Source organism: Bombyx mandarina, chromosome 25 (genome assembly GCF_030267445.1).
Source record: "Bombyx mandarina strain Sakado chromosome 25, ASM3026744v2".
Classification (NCBI taxonomy): domain Eukaryota; kingdom Metazoa; phylum Arthropoda; class Insecta; order Lepidoptera; family Bombycidae; genus Bombyx; species Bombyx mandarina.
In genome coordinates, this window is record NC_143231.1 from 575913 (window position 1) to 594389 (window position 18477).

General features: G+C 36.2%; 1 protein-coding gene across 8 annotated transcripts in view; it reads left to right on the plus strand.

Annotated features, from left to right (window-relative positions):
- pasilla (RNA-binding protein Nova-1-like protein passilla) overlaps positions 1 to 18477 on the plus strand; it is a 90222-nt gene that overhangs the window by 56704 nt on the left and 15041 nt on the right. For 6 of the 8 annotated variants that reach the window (XR_016325382.1, XM_028186336.2, XM_028186337.2 and 3 more), the window contains 3 exons: positions 2049 to 2203; positions 12048 to 12201; positions 13663 to 13832. Coding sequence is in view for 7 of the 8 variants with exons in the window: in XM_028186336.2 (XP_028042137.2) it covers positions 2049 to 2203; positions 12048 to 12201; positions 13663 to 13832 (479 nt within the window). In the remaining variant the exon portion in view is untranslated. The remainder of the gene's footprint in view (positions 1 to 2048; positions 2204 to 12047; positions 12202 to 13662; positions 13833 to 18477) is intronic. The other 2 variants (XM_089738413.1, XM_028186334.2) reach the window with 1 other exon arrangement.

Sequence of the window (18477 nt, forward strand, 5' to 3'; positions counted from 1 at the left end):
GTCGTTATTAACCTAGCGTAGGTACTATACTGTGAAGTCTGCAATATTTTGTAAAAAGAAAAGTTATATAATATAGGCGAGTAGTGATGGTATCTACTGCTCACGAAAGTACGTTAATTCATTTATTTATTTATTGGGCTTTAGTTACATATAAGTAAATATAATATAACAATAACATCTGATCTCTCGCTGCGATGGATGTGCCGAAACTTCAACTAAATAATTTTTGCATAATTTATTTAGAAAGATCTAATCATCAATTTTACAATATCGTTTTTGGTATTCGTATGTAGGGAATGTAGGAGTATAATTCTAAATTGCAGAAAATGGTAACCATAAAAATAATGACACTTATAGCCCAATAGCAAGCAATAAAATTAGCAGGTTGTTTTGGAAAATAAATTCGTTGGTCGGATCAATCCTGGATAACCCGGTCAGAAATTGAAGACCGATTTCAGTGTGGCTCATGGTTGAAACAATGCGTGACAGCATAACATAAAGAAGTTTGCTTCGAAGGATCGTCGCAGTTATTCGAACCGGTCGTTTTGTGTTGTTACTGACTCAATAAAACCGTGAAGCAAATAATTTGGTGTTGCGTTGACGTAAAATTATAGTTGGATGGTTTAATATATTTTTTTTGTTTTGATTTTCTTTGGTCTGGTGTGCTAAGCTGTTGTGGTGATATTCGAGGCGAACCAGTGTTTAACTCATATCGTATACATGCTATAAAGTAGAACTGTTATTATTATTATTATTGTTATTACGAGTGTTCGCGGTTTTGAAAGATTATTTTATCATAAGCAATCCCTCTGCATTACGATACCCATTATCGCGCAAGAAATGAAAAAGTCTTCTAAAAAGGTCAAAAGCAGATATTTTCGTAATTAACATAGACAAAAGAGTTAGTAAGTTTTGCTCTTCAACAACTGTTTATCAACTGTTTTTATTCATTTCGTAACTAGTATTGGTACTAGGTATTCCTGGTATTCTTTTAGTACTTTTTATACTTTAGTAATTTAGTACTTGGTATTATTTTCCTTGCCCTACACAATGAAAATGTATTACATCAAATAAATTGAGAGTTGTGTCGATGATTAAGATCGAACTTCGACTAGCACGCGGACACTTGCGATATTTAAATAAACTCACGAGCGGTGAGTACGTTTCCTTCGCACCTCGTTTACATTTCTCGGTCTTCGGATTAGTATTGATTATATCGTGTCCTATTTGCCTTGCCCTCGATCGGCAGCCTACTGAACTGTGTGTATCTCATCGAGTACCTACACGACCAAACGATTTGTATTGCTTTATTAGCTTGGAAAACATTTCATCATCGTTAGGGCGGAATGTGGGGACCGGAAAGATTGGTATTGTGATAAAGAATTACCGCTTTATCGGATATTCGATGAAGCATTCGAAGGTTTTGTTGGTTTTAGGAAATTTCTGTTCTATTATTCACTCGATCCTATTTGTTTTCGAATCGAATATACTTGACCGCTCAAATTATCCTTTTTTTTTTCTCGATTAGGCCGCAGCGTCAGTAATAATAGTTGTAACTGTTTTTTTTTTACTATTGTTTTCGCTAAACGAAACTAAAAAGCTAACTTTCATCTGGACAATATCACAACAAAAGACCTCCAAGGTTATGTAAATACTTTCAATATAGGAAAATATGAGTAACTCATTATTTTCTGTTAAATAAAATATTATATTTCAAACTAGCTGACTCGGCAGACTTCGTAGTGCCTCAATCGATAAATAAAAGACCTAAACTTTTGTATAAAATAAACTTAAAACAAACAAAAGGAATCCGTTCGACGGGGGACATATCAAAGGGAAAACAAAATTGTTATTTTTATTTAATTCCGAGCATTTTCATATTTATATACGTTTTAAACCTTCTCTGGACTTTGCACAAATAATTCAAGACCAAAATTAGCCAAATCGGTCCAGCCGTTCTCGAGTTTTAGCGAGACTAACGAACAGCAGTTCATTTTTATATATATATATCTATAACTTGGCTAAATTGAATATTTTCTTTGATACAGGTACAATGGAACGCGCTTGTCTGATCACCGGCTCGGTGGAGGGGATCATGGTTGTGTTGGACTTCATTATGGAGAAGATTAAAGAGAAGCCAGAGCTCGTGAAGCCATTCCCGGAGGGAGTCGACACTAAAATGCCTCAGGACAGAGACAAACAGGTAATTGTCATTACATTTGACATGATCTTTGAAATTTGAATGAACTTTGCTCCGTAAAGAACGTTGAACTCCGACTGCGATAAAAACATCAAACAAATTCAAAATCGCATCGAAGTTCTTCGTTTAAATACATTGAAACTTGCAGACAGTATTGAAGTTTGTTCTTTCTAGTATAAAAAAAATAAAGAGTCGAAGAATCTTTGAGAGTTCAAGATATGCGATATTCAAACAAAAGTTTTTTTAAAATATTACTCCTACTTTTACTAAAATAATAATTATGTGAATGAGTAAACTTTCCGTTGACTAGACTTATTTTGAAATCATGAAGAGTTCCTTTAGAAATGAATTTTACATCGTTGTTCACTGGAAAGAGAGCTACACAAACAGCTAATGCTCGCCGTAGAATGATTCGAAAAGCGACCTGTTTAATTAATTGAGATCGACTGATGAATTCATACAACACCAACAATAACATAAACGTTCGTGACCATGAAAACGAAGAATTTAAGCAAACTATTATATTAACCAGACGAAGTACTTTTTCGAACATTTAATGATTTTGATGAACTTCAAATATAATGACAATAATATACGTGAGATTAAACTGTCAAAATAATTTCAATTAGTCATAATCCTAGTCATAGGATTCGTGCAAAACAGAAAAAGTTTATTTATTATCCTTATGTTTTCCTTATTTAGCAGAAAATGAAAACGCTTTTTCCGCACGTTATTACCACAAAAAGCTTTGGTTTTTTTCTTTATGCCCTTATAAGCAGAAGAGCATACCGTCTACACCTGATGGTGAGTAGTTACCGTCGCCCATGGACTTCAGCAATGCTGGGAGCAAATCCAAGCCGCTTCTTACTGAAAACTACGTCATACTTGGCACTACATCATGCGGATAACAACACGATATTTTGGGCACGAATGTGTTTTGTATGCTATCGGAATAAAAACGAAAAAACAGGACTGCAGCTGCTATTGTTATCGGCAACATTCGAACCCGACTGCGGATAACGCGTTAAAAATATACCAACATCTGACAACATCGTCACCTCAACAACATGCGCTAATGTGATTGATAACCTGTCCACCAGTAGGAACAGAGTAGAGATACCCGTGTCATTATTAGCATCTAATTACCATGAAATTATTATTACTAGAGGTCCCGCAGTAGTCGAAATTCGACTATAATTAATTGGAATTGTAAGTTTGTACACTGTTATGATTGTATTTTATACTTCAATAATCACAAATTTCGCCAAGGCTACACTATAAAAAATTATTAATAAAGACAAACAATATTTAATCTATTTCCAATTTGACCACAGACCTCAAGAACAAAAGTTTGACAATAAATAGTATACATGCGTGTGTGTGTCAAATACATGGCATGTAGTGTGTGTAATGTTTTCTTTATTGATTTAATGTATATTTTATGCATTATTTTTAAAAAAAATTAGCATAGTGCACTTCTTCTCTATATTCTCTATAAGTGTAGAAAATTTCATACTCCTCCGTCCGCGCAATTTTCGTAAAAAGGGATACAAAGTTTTTGCTTCACGTATTAATATATAGATTGTAAATTTAAAATTGGATTACTTTTGTTTAAATTTTTCTTGACCTCTTCAATAATTTACTTAATGTGTTCTTCGTTGAAATTTAATAGGTACAGATTTACCATTTTATCATTAAAAAAATCATTATCAGAAAGAAACTGAGTTATGAAAAAAGCCATAAAAGTAGTTTAAATTGTGTCTAATTTTAGCGAAAAGTGTTTTTTTATTTATTTCTTAGATGGGTAGACGAGCTCACAGCCCACCTGGTGTTAAGTGGTTACTGGAGCCCATTGACATCTGCAGCGTAAAGGCGTCACCCACCCTGAGATATAAGTTCTAAGGTCTCAGTATAGTTACAACGGCTACCCCACCCTTCAAACCGAAACGCATTACTGCTTCACGGCAGAAATAGGCGGGGTGGTGGTACCTACCCGTGCGGATTCACAAGAGGTCCTACCACCAGTAAAAAATAGTGCGTAATATTCTAGTACAATTACATTAGTTCAATAAGACGGTCCAAGAGGTCAAAAGAAAATTCTGTTTACAGAAGTGTGGTTGTGGTTGATACCATAGTTGCGTGTCTCAGCATTGGTAGGAAAAAAAAAGGTTGGGAAATTCAATCTCGGCTAGTTCACTCATTTCGAATGTTACCGGGCTAATATCATACAGGAAATCTTTAGCTGTTGTTCGTAGAAAGTACTAGAAAGATTGATCGGCGATCGTGTGGACACGTGCAAATACACATGAATTATACATGAAATGGCTTTGATGTGTTGACGAAAAAACTTACCATCGTTTTAGATTGTGGTAGAGTTAGATACTCCCAAACACGTGTATTCACTTTGTAATATCAATGGACAGAGTCAGCACTTACTATATATAGCAGAATCGAAAAAATCCACTCGAAGCCTGGTTAATATTCAAAATTCATTTCTAATAAAATTTTACACCGTTCGAAAATTAGTTTGCTTAATGGGCAAATAGAATGGAGTCCTCCGTCCGAGGGTCGTAGGGTGTCGATTCGTATGCAAATGGCGTGCCGTTAGCCGGTCTCGCGAAGTCGGCGGCGCGGCGGGGGTAAGGACCCCGCACGAACCGCTTTTAATTAACTTGGACAAAGTTTGCGATGAAAATAATCGTGAACGAGTGTTTGCACGCAACTGTTGCAAAGTTTGAAATATTACTACAGCTTTTAAGTAAGGGGTTTGTTTGGTGGATACGCTAGAAATGATTCGGCCAGTCATTTTATCGTTGAAGTGTAAATAATCCTAAATACCAAAACGACGCTTGAAAGGCAAACATGACCAAGCGACAATAACTGCTTTGTACATAAATGATAGGCAATAACCATATTCGATGCGCAAAAAAAATATATTTCTAGGTCTATTAAAATCATTTCAATCCTACAGCTAATAGCTAGATTCTACTGTAGTTAGATTCGTTAAAATAATTTTTTTTCAGGTATTTCAACTTTAAATTAGTCTACTGTAAAGTTCACGCATTGTCGCTTAGTCACGTTTGCCTTTCAAGCGTCGAAAATAAGTTTTTTTTTTTGTAAAATTCTGTTTTAATTTAATTGTTACTAGATGATGACCGAGCTTTCCTCGGTTTTTTTTTGTGATAACGCCATCTTGTTGTGTCTTTAAAGCGGTTAGTTGCCCTCAATTAAGAAAAATAGTATTATTATTCGCCAATAGATGTCGGGAAGAGTTGATTATTGAAAACACGAATAAAACAAAATTTTCTGAAAAGAAATCGTAACTAGATCGATTTATTGCCCCCGAAATCCCCTGTATACTAAATTTTATGAAAATCATTGGAGCCGTTTCCGAGATGCAGATTATATCTATATATACAAGAATTGCTCATTTAAATGTATAAGATTTAATAATCTCATTCATACAATTTAAGAACTTTATATTATTAGGCCGCTATCATTTATCCTTTGATTTTATTGATATATTTCGGCTGCCTGAAAGTGATCGTTAACAGTGATAATGCTAACCATCGTGCTTTAATGTATAAAGTTTCCGTAATTTAGTTTTACGTTTTACTATTTTGGTATACAATAGAGCATAATCTACCAATATATGACAAACATAAGAATTTCATTAATAAAATGAATCAATCCACTAAAACGCTTTCTTTCTTCGAGTAACGTGACGTATATGATGTAACAGCTCAGTAAATAAACTAGTCAAAACAAAATAGAGCCCACCATGTTTCTATCCCATAATTTATGTGCATAGAAGATTTTACGATTAGTCAACGTTAAATTTGGCTTTTACTCATTATGTAAACGAAAAATAACATTGAAATTGTTTAATTTGATCACATTATACACAAATACCCATTTTAATAGAAATGAACATTAAGTAGACTGTCAATAAAAACTTTTATTACCGCTGTTTTTATTAATTGGACGGGAATTTCCTTTTAATATTGAGTAGGACCTTCTCGCTTCGTATACGCACTCTCTGAGTCCACTCTCATGTTTAAATGTTTGGGATCCGCGCAACATCGCCAGTGCTGTGACGTCCAAATGAGTGTGTAATATTTTTGGTCAAATTTGTTTGATTGAAAAAGTATTTAGGAAGAAGATATGTTATTTCGGAGAAGGCGAAAATAGGTTTTGTACTATTTTATTTCAAGTTATTATTATTTTCATACTTACATTGATCTATCTATTTTGAAAACAGTAGGAACTATTTTCAAATTCCACTTCATTTCCAAGTAGTGAATTAAACTTAGTCTCGCTTAACTGTGACCGTCGATAGTAGTATGAAAAACTTTGATGTTGTGAATCCACTCGTACGCCACCTATCGTATGATCATGGTACTATGATAAAAACCTTGCCTAGAGTGTCAAAAACAATTGAATAAAGCTTCATCACAATCTATTGAATTGTCTAAAAACGGACATAATGGAATAATTTTTTTATTTATATATATAGATATAAAACTAAGGTAACTTCAGAAAATATTAGAATTTGCAAATACATAGCTAATGTTACAAAAAAAATAACAGTGCCTTGCAATTACTTTTTATATTTTTGTTACTGTGTTAACGGGGACCTTTGCATACATGTCAAATGTGGAAATCGCGTTACAAACAATTGCTGATTGAAATCGTGCAAAAATGTCAAAGCGCAAAGGGTATTATTGTAATCGATGTTACATCACTATTAGTTTAGTTGAATTAGTCGAGTTATACCGGGCCCGCTACAAGTTAAACGAAACAAACGTCCCTTCGAACCGCAGACTTTGTACACGAGCTTTGAAGCTCACGCGTTAAGGTAATGTTTGAGCTTTGAAAGTGCTTCGTAAGCGGTAAACAGCGATAGGCCTTACGCAAGCTAATGGTCTTAGTTACAAACAAACACCTCCTCTTTTATGTTCTTTTTATATTTGTGTTTTACATGTTTTACAAGAATTTGCTAATTAATCGCCTCAATCTATATCTATATCTATTCTATACTAATATATATATATATATATATATATATATAATATATAATATTATAAAGAGGAAAGATTTGTTTGTTTGTTTGTTTCGAATAGGCTCCGAAACTACTGGACCGATTTGAAAAATTATTTTTCCATTAGAAGCCGACATTGTCCCTGATGAACATAGGCTACTTTTTTTTATTATTTTTTTATTTTATTTTTTTGGTTTCATGTGTGTTGTAATGTTTCCGAAGCGAAGCGAGGGCGGGTCGCTAGTCTGCTATAAAAATCCTCTGTAACTGATTTTTTATTTATTTGTACGGAAACGAACTCATTTGCCTCTCTGGGGTTTATCAGTTATCCGAGCCAAAGGATATCAAAACGTGACTTCGTGTAAAATTGTAAAACGCGGGATAAGATGTCCTACTTTTTTCCCGCGGTGCACATACCATTTTTTCTCCTACCAGGCCGAAAGTTCGTGGAGTACCGAGACGGGGTCCAGGGGTGAAGCCCTGGCCCGGGGAAGGGAGGGGGCAGAGCCCCCCCCCTTTAACTGTTTTTTTATTTTTAAATAAACTACCTACTGCTAATTGAATAAGAACTGTCTGATGAACTCATCTTTGTTTAATACTTCACTATTAAAATTTATTTCCTTTTGTTTATTTCACTTTTACACTAAACACAATATTGCAAATTACCCGAGATCAACAATGGCGGAACACTTTAGGTTCGTGAGAGAAGACATAGACGTAGATGTAAGCGCATGCGCACTTGTCAGTACCCAGGGAGGAAAAGTTACGCCTTCTTCCCTGTACAGCGGGAGGAAAACCGAACTTTCGGCGTAGGTAGTAGAAAAAAGCCAATTTTTACAAAAGCCACTTAACATACAGAAAATTTTCGACATACGTCGGTCTCAATTCCAGTTTCGGTACTTTGATGCAACATTTCCCTAAAATTATCGGTAACGGGGTCCAGGTTTTTTCTAGATTTCCTGTATTCGGCGATAGACGGTAACTCTAGGAACGCGTCAAACACGCGAATATGTGATCGTTGTAGCTTGACGTAATCTGGCGAAAAAACGCCCGTTTATGCAATAGCACGTAGCGCGTTAGAACAATTAAAATAGCAGAAACATGCTCACATTGTTATTCCATTAGAGTTCATTACTAAATTATGGAGTCAGTTTAATGCTTGCCAACATATTTAATGCTATATTATTAAACAGTTACGTAGGATCAAGGAATAGAAATATAATTCCCGCAAACTGTTTGTTTTTTAGTTAATAGAGTTTCGTAATTACCGGCAGTGTGGTGAATTCGTCATCTCGCATTAAAACTGTATATAATCTCAAAACTTACTAATTTTACAGGAAAGCATTTTAAAGGTTTTTGAAGTCGTCGTGGCCTAACGGATAAGACGTCCGGTGCATTCGTGTTGAGCGATGCACCGGTGTTCGAATCCCGCAGGCGGGTACCAATTTTTCTAATGAAATACGTACTCAACAAATGTTCGCGATTGATTTCCACGGTGAAGGAATAACATCGTGTAATAAAAATGAAACCCGCAAAATTATAATTTGCGTAATTACTGGTGGTAGGACCTCTTGTGAGTCCGCACGGGTAGGTACCACCACCCTGCCTATTTCTGCCGTGAAGCAGTAATGCGTTTCGGTTTCAAGGGTGGGGCAGCCGTTGTAACTATAATTGAGACCTTAGAACTTATATCTCAAGGTGGGTGGCGCATTTACGTTGTAGATGTCTATGGGCTCCAGTAACCACTTAACACCAGGTGGGCTGTGAGCTCGTCCACTCATCTAAGCAATAAAAAAAAAATTTAACATATTTTATGTATTTTTAATTTTGTATTTTTTTTGGTATTTTTAATATTAATTACCTTTGCTATTCTATTTTTTATTTTTTGCCAGTTAAATTATCTGTCTTTTAAAGTAAGATAAAATTATGTAACGTATTAATTTTGTTAATAGTAGTCAAAACATATGTAAACTAAAACTAAACTACGCTCTTTTGACAGTATTTATGAGAAAAATACTGGTGATAACAAATGATTATTATTTACTCAATTTCGAATATTTTTGGAAATTGTACCTACACTTTTAATGCGAAAAGACGAATTGTGAATCTTTACGGGCAACTAACACAATCCGGTCTGTTTCTGCCGTGTAGCGGTCTGCGTTTCAGTTTAGAGAATAGGAGAGACTCAACTTTGAAAGACGTGTGTAGTGGTATCTTGTTCTCGTCGAACCCGTCGCTTGCGACAAAGGGCTCGATAAGTAAATTAACTCACAGACACAGCCCACTGAGTTTATCGCCGGATCTTCTCAGTGGGTCGCGTTTCCGATCCAGTGGTACATTCTGCGAAGTATTGCTCTGGCTAGGGTTAATGTTAGCAGTGTCGTGTCAGGTTTGAGCCCCGTGAGCTCACCTACTTGTTAACATTACGCTGAAATGGTTTCTCAAGACCATCAGCTTAAGTAGGAAAAAAAGTGGTATCGTCACTTAACGTCAAGTGGGACGTGAGCTCTTCTACTCATTTATAGCCATGATGATCTACAAACTCTCGAAAATCTTCTAAAATACCGCAATAAGCACTTTTCAATTTTGTTAACAACAAATAAATGTATTATTACTAATGATATAACCTGTTGAGACAAAACTGAGTCATTATCGTGAGGTCACCTTGATCGTTCTGCGGAACTGACTGCATTCTAAGACTGGTTTTAAATTATACCTATACTTACAATAAATACTGTACTTGTATAGTGTTTGTTTATGAAATCAGTGTATTTGCGTATATAAATGTATCTTTTGATAATGATTTTAGTGGAGTTGATGAGCTCGTTAAGACGCTTCCGGATCCTATAGACATCAAGGGCATGTAGATAATGGAACTACATAAAAACGAGAGTCTTCATTTCATCTCACGGCTGGTCTAACGCCAGCGATAATAGAATTGTCTAATCATAATATAATCCTTGGGTCAGTATGTATAAGTGTTTTAAAAGGAAAATATTTATTAAAATACCATATACTTAAATTCTATAATATGTTATTGACAGTAATACTAGTGGCAGGGCGTCTTTTGAGTCCGCACGGGTGGGTACCACGATACTGCCTATTGCTGCCGTGAAGCAGTAATGCGTTTCGGTTTGAAGGGTGGGGCAGACGTTGTAACTATACTGAGACTTTAGTACTCATATCTCAAGGTGGGTTGCGGAATTTTCGTAAATAGATGTCTATGGGCTCCGGTAACCACTTTACACCAAGTGGACCGTCAGCTCGCCCACCCATCTAAGCAATAAAAAATTATAATAAGACAAAAATTCATAAAATAAATTGAGCATTAGATTTTTTTGTTTTTTATTAGGGGAAAACATAAAGTTTCTGATATCATAGATGAAACCAACGTAGCAAATGTATTCATTAAACCAGAAGAATTAAATTCAAAATACAGCGGATGGTATCACTAAAAATTTCTGATTCTTAGATCGATCATATTTTCTGTGTATTCTGCTTCTTTTCAAGTGCCTTTTACTATTCAAGGTTGATAAACATTTGTCCCGTTCGCTCATCTCGTGAATTAGAGTTGGTTCGTTCTGTTTTATTTAAAATAGCGACCCGCCCTCGCTTCGCTTCGGAAACATTAAAACACACATGAAACCAAAAAAAATAAAATAAAAAAAAATTAAAAAAAGTAGCCTATGTTCATCAGGGACAATGTCGGCTTCTAATGGAAAAAGAATTTTTCAAATCGGTCCAGTAGTTTCGGAGCCTATTCGAAACAAACAAACAAACAAATCTTTCCTCTTTATAATATTAGTATAGACGATCGGCTTCTTGCCTATCGTAACCTCTGCTTGTCTATGATATAAGAATAGTCATCATCTCATTAGTCATCACGAATATTACTTACTAGTTATAAATAAATAAGCGTTTCTTATTTTTTTACATTAACAATTATCCGCATAGTCACAGTTAATGACGTTATGTGTTGATAGCCCATGTGTTGGTGATGAGACTGATGTCGGTGACGGATGGGGTTGCACGACGTCCAGTATTTCCCGTCCCGTAGTTTAGGCTTAGTTTAAAATATCCCGGCGGGACTGACTCTGTCCCGTATTCGAACCGTACGAATATAGTTGTATTGATTTTTATAAATACATATGTTAAAACTGACTTGCTCCTTGGAAAAATATCAAATAAAATAAAGAAAGTCACTATATAATTTTGTTTTTTATTTGTCCCGGGTAAAAAACTAAAATCCCGTATTTTTTTTGCCTATTTAAGGGGGAATTTGTCCCTTATACGCTGAAAAAAAATCTAGCAACCCGAGTGACGGAGTACTTGGTGTAACGAGGTATTTGATGCGTCGGTTTTAATGTTGTCTTGACAACAGACGACAGATTTCTGTAGCTTGTTTGGCAATCGTTGCTTTGGACACAAGCGTTAGCCAAGTAGTCGAGTTAGATTAGTAATTTTTTTTTGTCTGAACAAAAAATTTTTTATTAAATCATATTGCAAGGTTGTTGAACTTTCCCAGAGACATTGTGTTCCCAGCTTAGTTCTATAATGCTAGAAGTTGCTGATCCAGGACTAGGCACGTGCCACTGCGCTTAAAGTTTTTTCAATCAATTTCTCGGTAACTGAACGAAAGTTGAAGTATGTTCGTGCGTGTTAGCGGTCGGCAGTCTATTAGCAATTTGTTTACATTGGTAATGGACCGAACTACTGGGAATAAGCCTCTCGCTTCGTCTGCGAACATAAAAAAATATTGAAACATTTTTCCAACATAAAGATCTTAAACAGTAAATTTGTTTTCAGGTGAAGATCTTGGTGCCAAACTCGACAGCTGGCATGATAATCGGCAAAGGCGGCAACTACATCAAGCAGATCAAGGAACAGAGCGGCAGCTACGTTCAGATCTCGCAGAAGGCCAAGGAATTGTCCTTGCAGGAGAGGTGCATTACTGTTGTGGGTTAGTATTGTTTAGTAAGATCTGGTACATCTAGTGGTATGGGGAGAGCAACCAAACCTTTGTAGCTATAGGAAAACTAACTCATTTGTTCCGGTAACCGCTCAAAGCCCAATAAGTGGCAAATCTAATGCCTCTACGTTCGTAACATCTAGGGGCTTTAAGGTAGGTGAAAATAATTGCCCATCATCACAGTAGTGGTAACTCATCTTTCCTACTTAACCTCTGCTTTTATTTCTATTTTCAACTCTATTAATAGGTACATTGCTTAGTCTATAGAATAGAATATAAGATTCTGTAAATACTGTAAAAACTGAGACTTGGACTCATGTATCAAGGTGGGAGGCGGCATTTACGTTATAGATTTCTATGGGCTCCGGTAACCACTTAACACCAGGCGGGCCGTGAGATGATAGTTCACCCATTGAACCGATATAAAAAAAATTAAAAATGTATGTTAATACAATAAAAAATTCAAGCATCCAGCATATGTCTATCTTTGGGCGCACATCGAACCTGATATTAAAAAAACTTAGCTTCTGTTCAATGATTTACAGTGAAATGCTTTTTTTTTGCGTGTACTGCGAGTTATTTCGAACTGTTTTAAATATAAAATCAATAAAACGATCATTAGTAGTAACGAGACGTGTGGGCGTTCCGATAACGCGACCTCGTGTTGGAGGCGAGGGGCGTTTTGTAATCCGGAACACTTTGGTTATTTGATTGCTAAACCTTATGATGTTCCGCCGCGGGGAGGGGATCACCCCCCTTTTTTTACCCGCCTGTCGATTCTGATATGGGGGACCGATCTATTACCTATCTATTTACGAAAGCTTTTGATTTCGCCCTTTTGTAATACTATTATTATTTGTGTAATTGCTGATGGTAGAGTCCATTGTAAGCCCGGTACTGTAAGGTACCTCTTTCTACCCCGAAATAGCTATGCATACCTGTTGTGAAGGGTGGGACAACCGTTGTACTGTACAATTGAGACATGACCTCATATTTCAGTAGGTGGAGGCACTTACCTTGTTACATTTATGGGTTTCGGTAACCACTAGACCAGTCGTGAACTCGTTCACTAGTGTATATAAAAACAGGAATTCTATGAGCTCCCGTAATTGCTCAGTTTTCTGAAAGTCACTTACACAGGTACAGGATAAGTTTCACACCACTGTATTTTCTATTTATAGTAAATCATTCGGGGAGTATTAAAAAACGAAGACCCCCCCTAATCGACAAATCAGATCAGACCTCCACAGGAAACATTTCTTAGTCAAATCATACTTAGTCAAATATTACTGGTGGTAGGACCTCTTGTGAGTCGAGACCTTAGAACTCATATTTCAAGGTGGGTGGCGGCATTTACGCTGTATATGTCTATGGGCTCCGGTAACCACTGAACACCAGGTGAGCTGTGAGCTCGCCCACCCATCTATGCAATAAAAAAATTGTTAATTTCAGGCGAGAAGGAAAGCAACAAGAAGGCCTGCCTCATGATCCTTCAGAAGGTGGTTGATGACCCACAGTCCGGGTCGTGCCCCAACGTCTCGTACGCGGACGTGGCCGGACCGGTCGCCAACTACAATCCGACGGGATCGCCCTACGCTGTACCCACCGCCGAGGTGAAAGAGGTGACACACGCACATACATACCGCAGGGGTGGGGGTATATATCGAAATTGAGGGGGGAGGGTGCTGTTGGCTTGGTAAGGGTCTTGGGGTTGATGATGTTCCAAATCTTGATTGACGTCATTTGTTCGTAGGGATGGGCTTACTTTTATTTTAGGGAATTACAATAATATCATAAAGTTGTATCCACTTAATATTTTATCGCTATTTAATATGTTAGCATGAAACATGCAACCGAAGATAAGGGGTGTTAATACAACTGATAGTAACAAAAAAAAAAAAAAAAATATTTTAAATCACGAAAAAAAATTAAAAAAAATGTAACCTAAGTTTAATGTGGCTAATCTTTCTTTCTGTCAAATGACGTAACTTGTAATGAAGTTGTTATAGTCTAGTGCTCGAGTTCAGTCAAAATGGTACGGCATTTTCACAATTTAAGGGTGGTGTCATATTTATTGACATCTAAGTGAGGCCCGCAGAGGATATAACATATCTAGAGGTGAAAGGCTATTTGGTATAAGCGACATCTCGCTTAATACAGGACATTTATCTTTGTAATTAAAGGCGTATTATAATTGAATATGCAATTTCGAAAAGGGCACATGTCGCATATTTTGTCAAATACGTTTTTTCACATTCATGGTAGCTTTGAGGCTTACCTACGCCCATTTTATAATAATTTCAGTAACTTTCAATTGCTAATTAACACTAAAATATATCTGAAAAGTTAATATTTTAAATTTTAAACGGCTTTATAGAAAATAATCAGTTTTTTTTCATTTCCTGAACATTTTACATTTTCAGAGATGTGCCCTTTTCGAAATTGCATATTCAATTTATATTTGGTACTAGCATCAACAGTTCGATGTTTTTAATTAAACTTCAATTAAGCTTACTCCATTCAAATTGCTGAAGAAGTTTTTTTGTTACAATATTTTTTCTCCTGTGAAGTGGCAAAAAAGTCGCATAAACCAAAGAGCCTTACACAAGTCGATATGGAGATAATAGAAATTATCAAAATGCAACAAAACTTTAGTGTCAAAATTATTGTCGAGGGTCTTTAACAAGCCAACAACACGCCATTCATCTTGAACTTAATTGGTGTGGTATAATTGGATATACATTGATATAAAATTGTCGTTCACTTCGATGTGCACTACTGCATATAACCGTCCGCAGAATTCCGACAAGTGGCATGTACTAAGACATTTTGTGTCTTTGAAGATTAATATTTGTGTAGTCAAATGTTTAGAATAAATATTCAGTGCTATTATTTGTGTATTGAAACGGTAAACAACCGTTTTATAATAGTTTTATAATAGGTAGGCAGCGGCTTGGCTCTGCCCCTGGCATTGCCGAAGTCCATGGGCGACGGTAACCACTCACCATCAGGTGGGCCGTGCGCTCGTCTGCCTACAAGGGCAATAAAAATAAAACGTTTCAAAATAATATACCAAACTAAAGGAATTTAGTACTGTTTCAAACGTAAATAGATAACATTGGTTTGCTTGTATGTAGTACTGTGTACAGCCATTGCCAAAGCAGGCGATAAGTCATCGTTACGAACGACATTTTATATGAAGCACACACACACAGACACACACACACAAATACAACGCACACACATGCTTACACGTTGTTTTGTAATGTTTATTGAAATTTTGTGATCGTGCACAATCGAGCGCCATTTCTACAATTACCTCCATTAGTAAAAGTTTTATATTTATACCTTTAATTTACAATCACGAAATATCGCTCAGGCGAACCGTTCACGATAACGAAATGACAGAGAGGTATAATGCTTTAAAAATTGTACAGCGCGCCATGTAACACGAAGAAATTAGCTGACGCGCAGGGTCACTGCTCCCGCAGTTTCAGTTTTGTTCGCTGTTGATTGCGGGTGCTTTGTCTCGCAATGTAACACGTACTTCAATTCAAATCTCTTCGGTTTACGGCTTATATCAAAGTTGTTTATTAGTGCCATTTTGTTTTCAGAGCCGTTTCCCTTAAGTCCTTACAGTCCTGTGTCTTAATAACCATTATAATTCGGGTAATAAGAAAATCTAACGCAGTGATTAGTGAAATGAAGTCATTATCGTGGGTAGGGCAAGACTTTGCCCATTTCTGCTGCGAAACAGTAATTACGTATGTCAGTCTGCCTGGTCTTGTATTGGCATTTTGATACCCAAAACCGAATTATTGTTTAAGTTCCAAGTGATATGGAGGAATGATGGGGATCTTGTTGAGTAAGTGGTGGAGGCTGGCGTCTCGTCGACGTCTTGTTAGATTGATATCCTGTTTCTCGAGATCTTGTGGGTTGTTGTCAAAAATATTTATTCTTCTTTCTAGTATTAAAGTGATTAACTGAGCCCATAGACATCATTACGTGAATGTCGCCACACGCCTTGAGACATGAGGTTGAAACCTCAAATGTATAATATAAGGCCAGTCTCATCTTTCAAACCAGAACGTATGAGGGGTTCACGGGGGAAATGTTCAGGGTTGTGATACATTCAATACGCTGTACCACGCGTGGCAAGCTGGTAGTACGAGAGTGGGTCAGTCGAACTGTTACTATATGCTGCATATAACATAATATGTATAGCAATTAATATTTTAATAATAGTTGTGGTATTTAGAGCTTACTGACAAGTCGTCTTTTCGCATTAAAAGTGTACAATTTCTAAAAATATTCGAAATTGAGTTAGTATGTGGAATCATTTGGTATCACCAGTATTTTTCTCATAAATACTCTCAAAAGAGCGTAGCTTAGTTTTAGTTTTTTTTTTAGTTTACCTATGTTTTGACTACTATTAACAAAATTAATACATAATTTTATCTTACTTTAAAAGACAGATAATGTAACTGGTAAAAATAAATGTTGCAAAGATGATTAATATTAAAAATATCACATGTTAAACCTTTAAAAGAGTCTCCTGTAAAATATTACGGTTTTACATAACAATAAAACCGATATTATGTGCCGAGAAGGAAAACATACAGCATTGTATTATGAAGAAGCAGTGTGTACTTGTGTACTTAGCTTAGATTCCTTGTCTATGTCCAACCATAGACCGTCAATTTAGTTCCATCTTTAGCCGCTAGGTGCTGCCAGCAAGTATAAAGGGAGCGCAGCCATCTTTGATCTTCATAGTCTTCACCAGGAAGAACTTCCTGCAATGCTGTATGTTTTCCTTCTCGGCACATAATATCGGTTTTATTGTTATGTAAAACCGTAATATTGATGTGCCTTTGGAAAACATACAGCATTGTATTATGAAGACGTGTTTGTTATCTGCTGGTGAAATTATTAAGCACAACGCTATGATGAAATAGGTAAAGCCATAATAAAATTATGAAGCGCAATGATAATGTTCATAATTTATATAATTATTAAATCGAAAAAACAGTTGTTAACTTCCACGTTAATTCAATAATTAAAAAATATTTATAAGTTTGTAATAAACATTTTATCTTGTATATACAAGAAAATGTATAAATTGTATAAATGATGTATATACATCATGTAGAAGTAAATGTGTTGAAAAAAAGAATCGTGAGGATCTTTACGAAGCTCTATTATTCGGCAATAATTATTGTAAACGTTTGGATGATTTGCAATTGCCTCTAGAAAGTATTTCGTCCATTGGTTCATTATCAATCCATCTCAAAGGCTACTGCTGATCTACCACTTCTTAGAGATGCGTTGATGCCATTACCTCGTAAGGTTGAACGAAGACCAGTTTCCAATTACAGTACGGGATGCCGCTTTTGTGACAACACACATAGTTAGAAAAAAGTCCTTACGAATCTTACCGGGCATGTCTTTAGTTTCATGTTTAGAAAGCACTTATGCAGATTATTGACGAAAATGGATTTCAATTTTAGACCCAAAGACTGGTATCAGAAAGATGTTTTTCTCTGTTATCAAAGAAACTGTCTTTAGAAATGTTGAGCAAAGTAAGGTCATTAACTCTGCGTCCCGTAGCCAGCAACATGGTTGTTGGTGTCCTTCAAGCTACATTGAGGCGTGATGTGGTGGCTGGGTTTGAAGAAAACCAGTTTAGAACTATTCTCGGATCTCATGTGAATGGGACTACACTTAGTAAAATTGTAATAAGTAGTTGAATTTTGTTTAGCTATTCCGATGGCTTTTTTAAATTAGCAATTTTTATTAGAGAGCTTGAGAATGTTTGCTGTCCTACAAGTATTTCGCCCACACAAAGTCGACAGCGCTGCTTTATGATGCAGAAGGATTGTTTTATAGGCAAAATTTTCTTTTTGGAAAAGAAGAAAGAATTTGGCAACATCTGCAGGCTTAGGATCAATTTTAAAACTGTAGCACCATATGCACCATCTTCTAGTTGCTGGTAAGTATGCTGACAAAGTGGATTGACACCAGTTAATTTTCAACAAATCTTCTCCTGTTTAGACCAGTCATTATTTGTACAACCTCCCCCCCCCCTTTCTAAGCTTTCAGGGTTAATGTTTAACCTGTGGAGGAGGCAGGTTTTGGATTTCGTGCGAGTTATCTAGCGTTCGGGATCTGAGGGCTTGGAAACCCAAATGCTTTCGCTCAGTCTGGGAACACTACCCGGTAGGTTCCCTAGACACTGTTGAAGTGAGTCAGTACTTTGGGGAGAAGGTT